We start from the raw sequence: 11,798 nt of genomic DNA, 5'->3' as shown, positions 1-11,798 counted from the left end.
CACGGCAGTGCCGGTTCACCCACCCCCACCCCACGGCCCCTCCCCGGGCACGACGGGCGCCGCGCCACAGCCCCGGTAACGGACAGAGCACACGGCACGGCAGCGAGCTTGGCCCACAGGTACTACAGCGGTATTTAATAGACCCCGCAGGACACGGGGCTGCGCTGACCCCCGCACAAAAGCCTGGAACAAATAGTTGGGTCCGGTGGACAAAGCGCCCCGGCAGCCCAAGGGACACAGATTGGTGGAGCCGCTGCAGGAGCCCCCGGGCACCTCTGGATCTGCCCACATCTTCTCCTGCATCCACCCCGGGGAGGTAAGTCCCAGGTGACTGGGCAACCCTCAACACCTGCCAGCTCCCTCCTCCATGAGGGATCGTGTGTGTGCACGGTGCAGAGCAGAGACTGTGAGAAATAACCACAAAGGAGCTCAGCTGCAAGTCCCAAGGGCCCTGACGGCTGTAAGCCCTGTGGCCAGGCCTCTGCCCCATCCCTGAACAGTCACTGGCTACTGAGCAAGGCAGTTTGGCTCAAGAGCAGCAGGGAAGGGACAAGGCAAGGTGCTGCCCAACCTGCACCCTCCAGCCGCTCTGCAGACAACACACTTCAGCATCATGACACCCTAAGATTTCCCTAAAAGCAAATACCAAAGAGACAAACTTGGTCTTACAAAAGCCAGGCTTCTTGAGCCCAACAGCTGCCTACTAGTGGAAAATGGATGATCTACATTAAAAACACATCAAAAAGCATCTTTGATGTTTTTCAGCTGCCGAACAGCCAGGTCAACCGGGAGGTTGAATTTCAAGTTGCTCAGGCGGCTGAGGAGGGTGAGCGCACTTTCGAAGCCTGTGCTGGCCATGTAGCTCCAGGRCTGGTAGTGAGACTGAACCAAAGCTCCAGACTTGCAGATGAGGTTGAGCCACGAGACCAGGCGCTGCTCGTTCAGCGCCATGCACACCAGTGCCTTCAGCTCCGAGTCTGCRCTGCGCTTGAAGGGGCTGTGCTCCGTGAGCACCGTGTGGATGGCRGCCAGCAGGCTCTGCTTGGGGGTGGCCACCACTGCTCCCGTCACGGGCAAGGCAAAGGACTGGGACAGCTTGCGAGCTGGGGATTCCACAAAGGCCTGTCCATTCTTAGCATTGTAATATTTGACAAAGAGTTCCCAGGGGTGCATGGTCCGTGGTGAGGGCGTGAAGGCGGGAATCAAGCATGCGATGGGGGCCAACACCAGGCTCATGCCTGGGGAAGAGGCGTAGAGCCCRTGAGCCAGCAGGTCCCGCAGAGCCACCGTCAGCTCCCTGCGCACAGCCAGGGTCAGCTCGTCTCTGCCTCCAAGGGGAATCTCCTGCAGCTCAGAGGAGCAGATAACGTGCTCTGCCTGCTGGTGTTTCAGGGCAAGCTGCCTCACCCGCTCCACCGACAGCTCCAGTTTCTTAATTAAGGGGGAGAAGTCCTGGTTGTCTTGGTCCTTCTGCCAGAGGGTGCGAGGGATCTGACCCGTGGCACAGCCAAACTGGCTGACAGCAAAGATCTGCAGCACGGCCAGCACACGGCGCATGAGCTGCAGGCCCGTTTCCTGCATCCTTCTGGCATCTTCTGGGTTCACTGACCGRGTTAGAAAAGAGAAAAACATGCTCTCATTAGGGAGTCAACAAGTCTGCTTGTTCATACACAAAAAGGGGGTGCAAATGTCTGCAGATTCCATCAGGCCAACATTCTGACTAGCAGCAGATGCCTCATGCTGCATTACTGTATTTCCAGTAGGCTCATGAGATAAAGAGGGAAGTCTCAAACTCTAAAGAACACTGGATCACCCCAGCTSACTGTACCTGCTCACAGAGGTCAGAGCTTGAAAAGCACAAATTACCATATATTTTGCACCAAATATCAGCAGGCTCTTCCTGACCCCCACTGAGGACCAAGCCCACCCTCCGTGCCACACAGTCAGGCTGTGACTACTCTGAGCATCCCATGGAAGGCAGGTAAAGGAACAGGCCTTCAGCAGAGGGAGTGCAGAAGCACAGAGATCAGCTGCCAGAAAAAAGCAGAGAATAACTGGTTCATGCTTGTCAAAGCCCCAGGGAGGAGCTGGAGCTCTGTCGACAACACTGAGCCCAGCGGTGCCCACCTCTGTTCCCAGAAGGCCGGGTGCTGGGTTTGTAGGAGCCTCCACAGTCACAGTGTCCATCTTCTGCCTTGCCAGAGCTTCCAACTTCATCTACAAATAGGATTTCCCATCATTATTTCACATTTGTGAATTTCAGCTGCATATCCCAAGTAATAAGAACAACATTCCTCACACCCCTCTGGACCTATTTTGATGCTTTTCCTCACCATCAGTTTAGAGAGGTTTGTACTTTCCTGTGACCCAGAAGCTGTTCCTGCATCTCCCAACATCTGTGACMTCCCTCCTCAAGCCTACATCAGGGAATTACAAAGCAATTCACCCTGCTCATTCAAAAACTCATCACTGACCCTGAATGAAGTTGATGAACATTTCGAGGTCCCTGATCTGGGTTTTCAGTTGTTCCACCAGCTGCTCCTTCACCCTGGCTGGATTCACAATCTGTGCTATGGCAGCATCCACMCGCTGTCGCAGTTCCTCTGGAGAGAGAGTTGCAAAATCTTCACTCAAGTCCATGTCCAGCTTCTTTATCAACTCATTTATGATCATCTGCAAAACACAAGTGAGCAGCACAGTTTCACCACCTGGTACTGCTGCCCAGGAGCTTCAGATACTCCTTTCCCAGMGATTCTCTCAGAAACAGAACACCTYTGCTRYACAGAAATAATTCCAAAAGACACAGGACAAGTTCATGCATGCAGACAAACTCCTGACATTCTATTATAGCTGCTGGTGAGAATACAGATTTACACAAGGGCCAGGAAATGCAGCAGGAGGATTTGTGAGCCTTACCCGTTGTCTTTCCATAACCACAGACTGTGGCAGAGAATCATAGCTGCCCTCTTGATAAGCAAAGGTCTCTAGGTCATCCAGCTGTGTCTTGAGCTGCAGGATCAGCTCTCTCTGCTTCTCCTTCTGGACCTCAATTTGCTCCTGYTTCTCTCTCTCACCCTGGAAGAAAGTTATGAGTAAATAAAATTGAAGACTTGTCATATCCAAGCACCAGAGAACAGGATTATGACATGAGCAGTGTTTCCTGCAGCTCATGTACTTCACTAGTGAGCACTGCAAACCAGTCTGAGAGAAAAATGTGTCTGAGCACCAAGCAGAGGTGACAGCTACATCACCTCATCTGATAAGGGAGGGGAAGCACCTCTCCAGACCTCCTGCATCCACGTCCTGTGCCACAAGGCCAGGATCGAGGAAGAAAGCAGCCAAATAACATGTACAATAACATGTACATATCACAGATCCTCTGAGTCACCTGTGCCGTGCCAGGGCGTGGAGTGGTGACACACCACTCAGGGCTCCAGGGCACATCCCAGCGAGCTGGCTCCGAGTCATCAGGGGCCTGTGCAGAGCTGGTACCGATCTCTATGCAAACCCGAGCCCCTCTCGGCAGCGGGATCGCACCGCCGCTAACGGGCTTCAAGCCGGCTCAGGCCCACATACCGGGCCCACAAACCCACCGCGGCCACTCACCGGGGCGGCGCCGAGACCGTGGGGAAGCGGCGCGGGGCAGCCGCGGAAAGCGAAATCCTCGAGGTCGCGGAGCAGACGCTGCTGCTCGGCCGGGCCGGCCCGGGCCACCTGCCGCAGCCGGAACTGCACCTGCGCGAAGTGCGAGGCGAGCGCCAGCAGCGCCCCGTGCAGCCGCCGCCGCTCGGCCCGCAGCCGCGGCAGCGACTCGCCTCCACCCGTGGTCGCCGCCTCTTCGTCCTCCTCATCCTCGTCCTCCTCCTCCGCCGATACGGCGCCCACCGGCGCCCAGCGCTCGCCCGGGCCCAGCGAGCCGCCCTCCCCCTCCATAGCCACCGCTACCGGCGCCGCGACGCCGCCGCCATCTTGCCGGTGTGAGGCGGGGGCGTGGCGTGGCCATGGGCGTGGCAATGGGCGGGGTCGTGAGGCGGGGGCGGGGCCATGGCAGGGCAGTGGGCGGGGCGGGGCTTGGGCGGGGCAATGGGCGGGGCCAGCGCGCCCCCTCGCGGTCAGCGCGGTGCCTGAGGGGAGCCCCCGGAGCCGGGCGGGGCGGGGGCGGTGCCGGTGCCGCGGGTTGGCTGCTCCCGCCTCGGCCCGGCCCGGCCGGTCCCCGTGTCCCCCCAGCCGCGCCCCCGGCCCGAAATAGCCTGGGGCGGGGTCGGCACCGCCATGGCGAGGTGAGCACGGCCGGACGGGACTGGCAGCGCCCGCAGCCATGCACGGCGCAGGGTGACCGGCCGAGGCGCCACTCGACAGGACCCTCCGGCCTGGAGCAGCGGCGAACTGGGCCAGGCTGAGGGGAGCGGACACAGGCCGGCCGGGCCGCGCCGACTGTTCGGCCAGTGTGGGGCGGGAGAGGGGAGCGCCATGTGGCCGCTTGTCCACTCCCCACCGCCCGATCGGCACCGGCCCGGCTCCCACTGCCGGTCCCGGGGCTCGGYCCAGGCACAGCCCGTGTCCGGGGCSCCTTCCTCSCCYYYASCCCCCGTGCGGGCCCTGCTGCGGGGWAATGCCCGCTGGTGATAGCCGCTGGTCTGCTCTTCCCCAAGGCAACCCGCAAAGACGCTGTGGTATGACCGCCCGCGGTACGTGTACCTGGAGTTCTGTGTCGAGGACAGCACGGACGTGAAGGTCACCATCGAGGACCAGCGGCTGGTGTTCAGGTGAGCTGATACTGCCCTTCCGACGGACATGGACATCTGCTCTGGGGGTGGTTCAGAGGACAGGGAGAACTCTGTGAGAGAACACGCCTGGCCTCAGCCCTCTCCTACACCAGGTTGCTATGATGTTTTGGCAGTTGCAAAAATGCAGACGGTGTGGAGTTCTACAATGAGATCAACCTGTACGCCAGGGTCAACTCCAAGGTGAGGTTTTCCTGCAAACAAACTGTTCCCTGACAGCTTCTGTCAGGCTCAGAGTCAGAGCCAAGCTGTGCAGCCTTGAGCAACACTGCTTAACACTGAATGCTGCCCATCCTGAGAGCTTCAGTGGGATGAACATGAAAGCCCTCACCCTGGGGCTGACACTCACGGTGCTGCCTTGAGCCAGAAACAACCTGTCTGTGGTTCTGTGTGCAGGGCTAAGCTTTAACTCTTGTGCAGAAAAGAGCCTGGTGGACACTCAGGCACCCCTGATCTTTCGGCAGGACTCACGGGAGAAGCGCTCTGACCGYTCCATCACGTGCTTTATGAGGAAGTGGAAGGAGAAAGTGGCCTGGCCACGCATCACCAAGGAGAACATCAAGGTGTGTGTGGGGCCTGGCAACCAGGACCAGCTTCAGCACATGTGCTACCCCCACTCAGCATCTCATGGCTCCTAGGAACCAACCTGCCCCCAGGACAGGCACAGAACACCCCACAGGGGTCCCCAAGACAGAACTCCCAAAAAACATGACCTGATAATCACCACTAATCCACAAATTTCTGCCGTCCAGGAAGGATGTGGCACCCCTTTTCCTTGACACACTCAGGACCAGTGCCTGCAGGCAAAGGGACATTCCTGTTTCCTGACAAGGCCTTTTGCCTGTGCAGGAGCTGCCCCTGGGCTGCGGGTCCCTGCAGTGCTGCTCCCTCCCTCAGGGGATGCTCTCTGTGCCCACAGCCAGCCTGGCTCTCTGTGGACTTCGACAACTGGCGAGACTGGGAAGATGACGAGGAGGTGGAGAGGGCCATGGTGGAACAGTATGCAGAGGTGAGCTGGGCCACTGGCCTCAGGATGATGTGGCACATCATGTGGGTGCTTGGGAAAGGGGGACACCAGGCATTTGGGGATCCAGCTGTTCATTTCCCRTCCAGATGCTGGAGAAGGTGACAGACAAAGCCCCGCCACCAGGCATGGATGACCTGGATGTAAGTACCACCTGCCAGCTGCTTCCTGATGCTCTGCTGAGCACAGCCCAGCCTCAGCCTTCCGCGGGCTCCGGCAGCAACTCCTGCTGCACCCCTCGGGCAGCCAACCCTGGGGCCAGCGTGGAAACACCCCCCGGACAACTGGCTGGTGCCACCTGTTGCAACCGGAGCTGGCCTGGCACCTCGCTCCTTTCTCCCGCAGGATGACTGAAGCCAGGCCCCCGGGTTCACCGCGGCCGCAGGAAGCCACCCGGTGCACCGGTAGCACGAACCGARGAGCAGCGCGGGCAGGGTTCTCCGAGGAAGCGGGGCTGCCTCAGCTCATCCCCCGTCGCGGCCGGCGCTCCCGGCCGTGGGCGGTGAAAGCGGTCCGGTCTCCCGTACCCGGTGACTCGCGCGGGGCACGGGGCAATAAACGTGAACTCTCGCAGCCGTCTGCTGTGCGCTCGGGCCGCCGTCGCGCCGGAATCCCGGGAACCGTCCGTCTGTCCGTCCCTCCCTCGGTCCCCACGGGCGGGAGCGCGCCCGCCCCTCAGACCCCGCCCCTCGCCCCGCAGGCCACGCCCTTCGCCCCCTCAGGCCCCGCCTTTCGCCGGCAGGCCCCGCCCATCAGGCCGCGCCCCTCGTCTCGCAGGCCCCGCCCTTAGCCCACAGGCCACGCTCCCGTCCATCTGGCCACGCCCATTAGGCCCCGCCCCTCGTCTCGCAGGCCCCGCCCCTCGCCCCTCAGGCCTCGCCCCTCAGTCTCCTCCCGCCGCTCCGCCCCGCTCCGCCCGCCCGCGGCACGGCGGCCGTAATCCCCACGAGTCTCTGTCCTTYCGCGCCCGCCAGTCCCGTGTGGCTTCTGCCGAGCGGTCGCCATGGTGTTCCGGTGCCAGCGGGACAGCTGGGCCCGGCAGGTAGCGCCGGACCGGGGCTGGGGCGTGAAGCAGGCCGGGCGGGCCCTCACGGCGCCACCGTCTCTTGTCTCAGTTCACCACCAGGGTGGTGTCGTGCCGGGCGGCGGAGCTGCAGCCCGAGGGTGGCGGGGAGCCGGTGCCCGGGTTCCAGGTGGTGCTGGAGGACACCATCCTCTTCCCCGAGGGAGGCGGGCAGGTACGGGCCGGGCTGGGCCGGGCGGGGGGTCCGGGCCGGGGCTGGCGGTACTGATGTCCCGTGTCCGCAGCCGGATGATCGCGGCCTCATCGGGGACGTGCCGGTGCTTCGCGTGACCCGGCGGGGCCCCGAGGCCGTGCATTTCGTGCCGGCCGCGCTGGAACCGGGAACTGAAGTGCTGCTGTCGCTGGACTGGGAGCGCCGCTTCGACCACATGCAGCAGCATTCAGGTCCGTGCCGATACCGAGGGGCGCCCGGTGACACCGCACGGGGGGTGCGAGGGGGGCGGTCAGCGCCCAGCGTGTTCCCACCTTAGTCAGGGTAGGGAGAAACCCGACAGCTCTGTGTGTACAGTTTATTCCTGGGACTGTTGGGAGCAGCAGGTGTCTCTCTGCGAGCTCTTCTTGGCTTGTAAACAAACCCATCGAGCACAGGTTTGGAAGGGAAAGCTCAACCTGCTTTGCAGCCCCCATCGTGTGCTGGATGAGGCCAGAGCTGTCTCCTCGCTGCTTCTGAGTGCTGGCAGGAGCCCCATAGCACCCAGCACTCACCTGTTGTGGAGAATGGCAGCAGGGAGGACACAGCCTGACTGAAAATACCAGTGGCACTCAGAGCTAGTGCTTGCACRTCTCTTCCAGGACAGCATCTCATCTCTGCCATTGCAGAACAGATGTTTGGATTCAAGACRACTTCATGGTGAGCAGGATAAAGGTTTCTTTTGAACTCAGTGTTTGCTGGTTTGGCACATGCCACAGTGCTACCCTGTGCAGAGTCTGAACATTGAAACTCCAAAAGCAATGTGGACATTTCACTTGGGCTCAGATGTGGTGGGAGAGGTGACTGACCTGGAGAGMAGCTGTACAAAGTGTTTGCTGTGTTTTGTCCTCCTCAAGTGTTTGGTTTCTATCTGGTGCTTTGAACACCATAGGGAAGGAGGGAAGTCTGTTTTGTTTCAGTCACTGCACTCCCATCAGTGCGATGGTGGTGCTGCACAAAGGGACCTCCCAGCTGGTCTCAGCTACAGCAGGAGTTGTTCTGCCTTGGTGCAGGGAGCTGGGCCGTCAGCGAAGTGTCATTGAGCTGGACACCCCCGTGGTGACAGCAGAGCAGGTGGAGGCCCTGGAGAAGAGCGTGAACGAGAAAATCCGAGACAGGGTCCCTGTAACAGTGAGAGAACTGGCTSCAGGTGACCCTGAAATTGAAACAGTGAGTGGTGGGAGAGAGCTGATGGTATTCGTGGGACCGAAATAACCGAGCACAGATGTCACCTTGTTTGTCACTGCTCTCTGGCAGGTGAAGAGCCGGGGRCTGCCCGATGACCACGTAGGGCCAGTGCGTGTTGTGGACATCAAAGGCATCGACTCCAACATGTGCTGTGGGACTCACGTCTCCAACCTGAGTGACCTGCAGGTGGGTTGTGGCAGCTGGGCTGCCTCTGGGAGCCACACAGAACACAGCCAAAGTCCCTGGGATCCACAGGCTGCTYGAGTCTGTCCTGATGGGGAAGGGGGTGGCAGCAGCCCCAGGCTGAGGGAGCCCCAGGAGAGTCACACACAGCCTGGGAGCCTCAGGCTGTTTTGTTTGCTTGTAGCAGAATTCAGCCCTGTGTGCAGCAGTGATATTCTTGCACTGCCAGAGGTGTTGGCTGCTTTCCCTCTGCTTAAGGCTCTGATATTTTTGTGTGTTCATCATGGATAGAATTCTAGACCTGCCCTTAAGTRCTTGTCATTGGTTTAAGTCATTGGTTGGAATCTGTTTCCCAGCAGAGACATCAGATTTGCATCTGGATGTGTAGAGTGCATCCCGTGGTTAGAGAATTGCATAAATTCCACTACCACCATGCCTTTTTTTTGTATGTTGACTTCATGGTTGATATTAGTCAATTTTTTTTTCACTGGCAGAGGTGCAGTGTTCATCACAAGGCATAATCTGTCAGGAGCTGACCACCTGTGTGTATTCTGTTCTGACCAGGTTGATTTTCTTTTTAAGGTTATTAAACTCCTTGGTGTGGAAAAAGGGAAAAAGAACAAAACCAACTTGGTTTTCCTGGCAGGAAACAGAGTGCTGAAGTCAATCGAACAAAGTCACAGTACTGAAAAGGCTCTAACCTCCCTGCTCAAGTAATACCCTTTCCACTTAACGTTATTTCACCTTTACTCTCCCTCATGACAGATACCCACATAAGCCTCAGGGTACATCTTGTGGGGCTCTTTATGATGTTCCCTGTTTGGCTCCCTTAGGAAATCCTTCCTTTGTCCTTCAGAGCAGTGATCCAAAGTCTCCCATTTCTTTCAGAAATGGGCCGGGTGAGCACGTAGAGGCTGTGAGGAGACTGCAGAGCTCTGTGAAACTGCTCCAGAAGGTAYAAGAGTGGCTGGGAAAAGTGGGTTGTCACTATTTCCTGTAGACCTGAGCTTTAGAGCTTTAGTTGTGGTAACTGGGAATCAAATCCCAGGCTTCAGTTTTTGAGGATATTATGAAAAGTGCTCGAACCTCYGGGGACACAACTGCAGTGTGCAYACTGAYTTYYKCAGCTGCARTASAGTTAATTTRTTTTTCTTTCAGAATAACCTGAAYCTGCTTAGAGACATTGCTGTTTTGATAGCCCGGGACTTCAAGAGCAAACCTGCTCCAAGGCAGCTGTTTGTATTGCACAGGTAAGGGGGAGCTCAGGGAAGAGGGGCCAGCAGTATCTGACACATTTTATGGCAGTTTCATCTCCTGTTCAGCTTGTTTTCTYGAGGAAGAATGTAAACAAAGTTAATAGAATATTAATCTGCCTTGGCTTGCTGGAAAWTTGTGTAATTAAAGGAATCTGTTTGTAATTCAGTCACTGAATTCTTCTGSTTTTGTAGCTGAGAAATTACTGGGTCTAATTCCTTGTGCACTTGATATTTCCAAATAAAACCAGGGAGCTCTATTTCTCAAAGATAACAAATAATTCCTAACATGTCCGTAGGAATGCCCAGTGAGGATTTACATATATAGACAAAACCTAATCTTCATCTTAAGAGCAAGAGACCAAAACCCCTGATCAGGCCTTTGGTTTCTGATGGAGATTTTGTATTCTAGAGTGGGTTTTGCTTCTTTCTGAGGTGTTTTTTTATCCATCCACACAGGAAAGAGGGTGATTCTGAATTTATGAACATCATCGCTAATGAGATTGGGACAGAGGTGAGTGGCTGATGAAGACTGAACTGACACCACAGGTTTTTCACTCCAGTGATATCCAGACAGAGGCTGGCCAGGTTGCTGTTCCTGCCCGAGCCACGAGCTCTAATAACCTGAGGTTATTACCTGTCCCCAACACCCTCAGTCTGTAGGGCAATCCTCAACAGTGAGAATTCAGAGCACTGGGGAAGAGCCTCAGCCCCCAAGAGCTGTACAGAGCCTCACTGGCTGATAYAGGTTAGGATAGGATTAGGTAGGAGTAGGACAGAAAGAATAGAAAGTTCCARTCACAATCACCTAGTTCAACTGCCAGCTGTATCCTTTTAACTTGGGATACCCTGGTAATTCTCTGTCCCAACAGCATGTGACTGAGCACAAAAGGTTCAGATGCCATTTCTCTTTTACTTTTTTCAAGTCTCAGTCTCAGTAATGCACATAGACTTCTGAATTGTCAGTTTGCTGTTTGCATGCTGTAGCCAGTGTCTGCCCTCTTCTTGRACAAGGAGGGCACAGATTTATCTGGAACAAGGCCCACCTCTGTCCACAGGAAACCCTGCTATTCCTGACTGTGGGAGATGAAAAAGAAGCAGGACTCTTCCTTCTAGCCGGACCTGTTGAAGCAGTTGAGAATTTAGGTCCCAGGTAACACATTTTATGATTTGTTTAACACAAGTGAGAATTCTGATGCTGCAGGCTGAGCATCTGCCTGGTGTGATCCAGGCACGGGTCTGTGTTTGGTGTCTGGAGCAGGCTGGGMTTCACCTGTGGTGTTGTCGTTGTCCCTGCAGGGTGGCAGAGCTGCTGGGTGGCAAAGGAGCTGGCAAACGYGGCCGCTTCCAGGGCAAGGCAACCAAGATGAGCCGTCGAGGAGAAGTGCAAGCTCTGCTCCAGGACTTCGTTAGCCATCAAAAGCCTGAATCATAAGAAACAACTCTCAAAGTAGGACCATCTTCCATTTGTTTCTTCTCTAGCAGASAATAAAGACCTGAACCCCACAGCTGGTCTGCACATGCCCTGCATGGGCTGATTTGGTGGAACCAAACAGTAACAGGGAGGGGATCTGCCATCGATGCTTTGCTGCAAGGGCTCATTTCTCAAGACAAATGGTACAGGGATTAAAGTAGTCCTTAGTTAACTGCTTTGTAGGGTTCCTAAACCCAGAAGGGGCCTCCTGCTRGCATTTTGCTTTGCACCGGTTGCTGAGGAGGGGTTGCTTGGCATGAATCCTCAAGCAAGAGGCAGCTGGTCCCCCCAGACAGCTTGGCCTGGGCAGGGGTAGAGAGCAGCTGGAAGGGTGAGCAGGTGCTCCACAGGCAGGAGATCATTCCCCACCATGTACCAAGTCCTTTCCCTCTTTGAGGCACAGTTGTTTCTGGTCGTTTTTTGACCCTCAGTAGTGTCTCGAGCTGATGCAGCTGTAAACTCCCTCTGGATCAGGCAGAGCTGTTCCCGGGGTTCCCTCAGCTCATCTTTCCTGCCCGGAGCTGCTGCAGTCCCCGCTGGAGGAACTAAAGGGCGCTGTGGAGCTACTACAGGGCACAACAAGTAATTTGAGGATTTACCCTTSCCCTTCCTGCTAGA

At 56.8% G+C, this 11,798-nt stretch overlaps 3 protein-coding genes across 3 annotated transcripts; 2 read left to right on the top strand and 1 right to left on the bottom strand.

The window, feature by feature from the left end:
* Nucleotides 1–108: 108 nt before the first annotated feature.
* RUNDC1 (RUN domain containing 1) lies at nt 109–3,985 on the bottom strand. The gene is made up of 5 exons (XM_057379516.1): nt 3,607–3,985; nt 2,917–3,075; nt 2,475–2,673; nt 2,128–2,217; nt 109–1,604 (listed from the first exon to the last, which is right to left on the bottom strand). The coding sequence occupies exons 1-5, from the start codon at nt 3,931–3,933 to the stop codon at nt 739–741; spliced, it is 1,641 nt and encodes a 546-aa protein (XP_057235499.1). The 5' UTR covers nt 3,934–3,985; the 3' UTR covers nt 109–738.
* Nucleotides 3,986–4,144: 159 nt separating this feature from the next.
* On the top strand, nt 4,145–6,381 carry PTGES3L (prostaglandin E synthase 3 like). The gene is made up of 7 exons (XM_057379518.1): nt 4,145–4,280; nt 4,653–4,766; nt 4,901–4,967; nt 5,249–5,347; nt 5,704–5,793; nt 5,898–5,951; nt 6,154–6,381. Exons 1-7 carry the CDS (start codon nt 4,273–4,275, stop codon nt 6,160–6,162), a joined length of 441 nt encoding a protein of 146 aa, XP_057235501.1. The 5' UTR covers nt 4,145–4,272; the 3' UTR covers nt 6,163–6,381.
* Nucleotides 6,382–6,692: 311 nt separating this feature from the next.
* Nucleotides 6,693–11,214, top strand: AARSD1 (alanyl-tRNA synthetase domain containing 1). The gene is made up of 12 exons (XM_057379517.1): nt 6,693–6,850; nt 6,924–7,046; nt 7,117–7,276; nt 7,685–7,742; nt 8,096–8,252; nt 8,340–8,456; nt 9,036–9,166; nt 9,342–9,408; nt 9,612–9,703; nt 10,166–10,220; nt 10,765–10,859; nt 11,006–11,214. The coding sequence occupies exons 1-12, from the start codon at nt 6,812–6,814 to the stop codon at nt 11,139–11,141; spliced, it is 1,230 nt and encodes a 409-aa protein (XP_057235500.1). The 5' UTR covers nt 6,693–6,811; the 3' UTR covers nt 11,142–11,214.
* The last annotated feature ends 584 nt before the right edge of the window (nt 11,215–11,798 follow it).

This window comes from Malurus melanocephalus, unplaced genomic scaffold (genome assembly GCF_030028575.1).
Source record: "Malurus melanocephalus ecotype Western Australia unplaced genomic scaffold, MMel_1.1 scaffold_411, whole genome shotgun sequence".
In the NCBI taxonomy this organism is placed as follows: domain Eukaryota; kingdom Metazoa; phylum Chordata; class Aves; order Passeriformes; family Maluridae; genus Malurus; species Malurus melanocephalus.
This window is presented reverse-complemented; position numbering and strand designations above follow the sequence as displayed.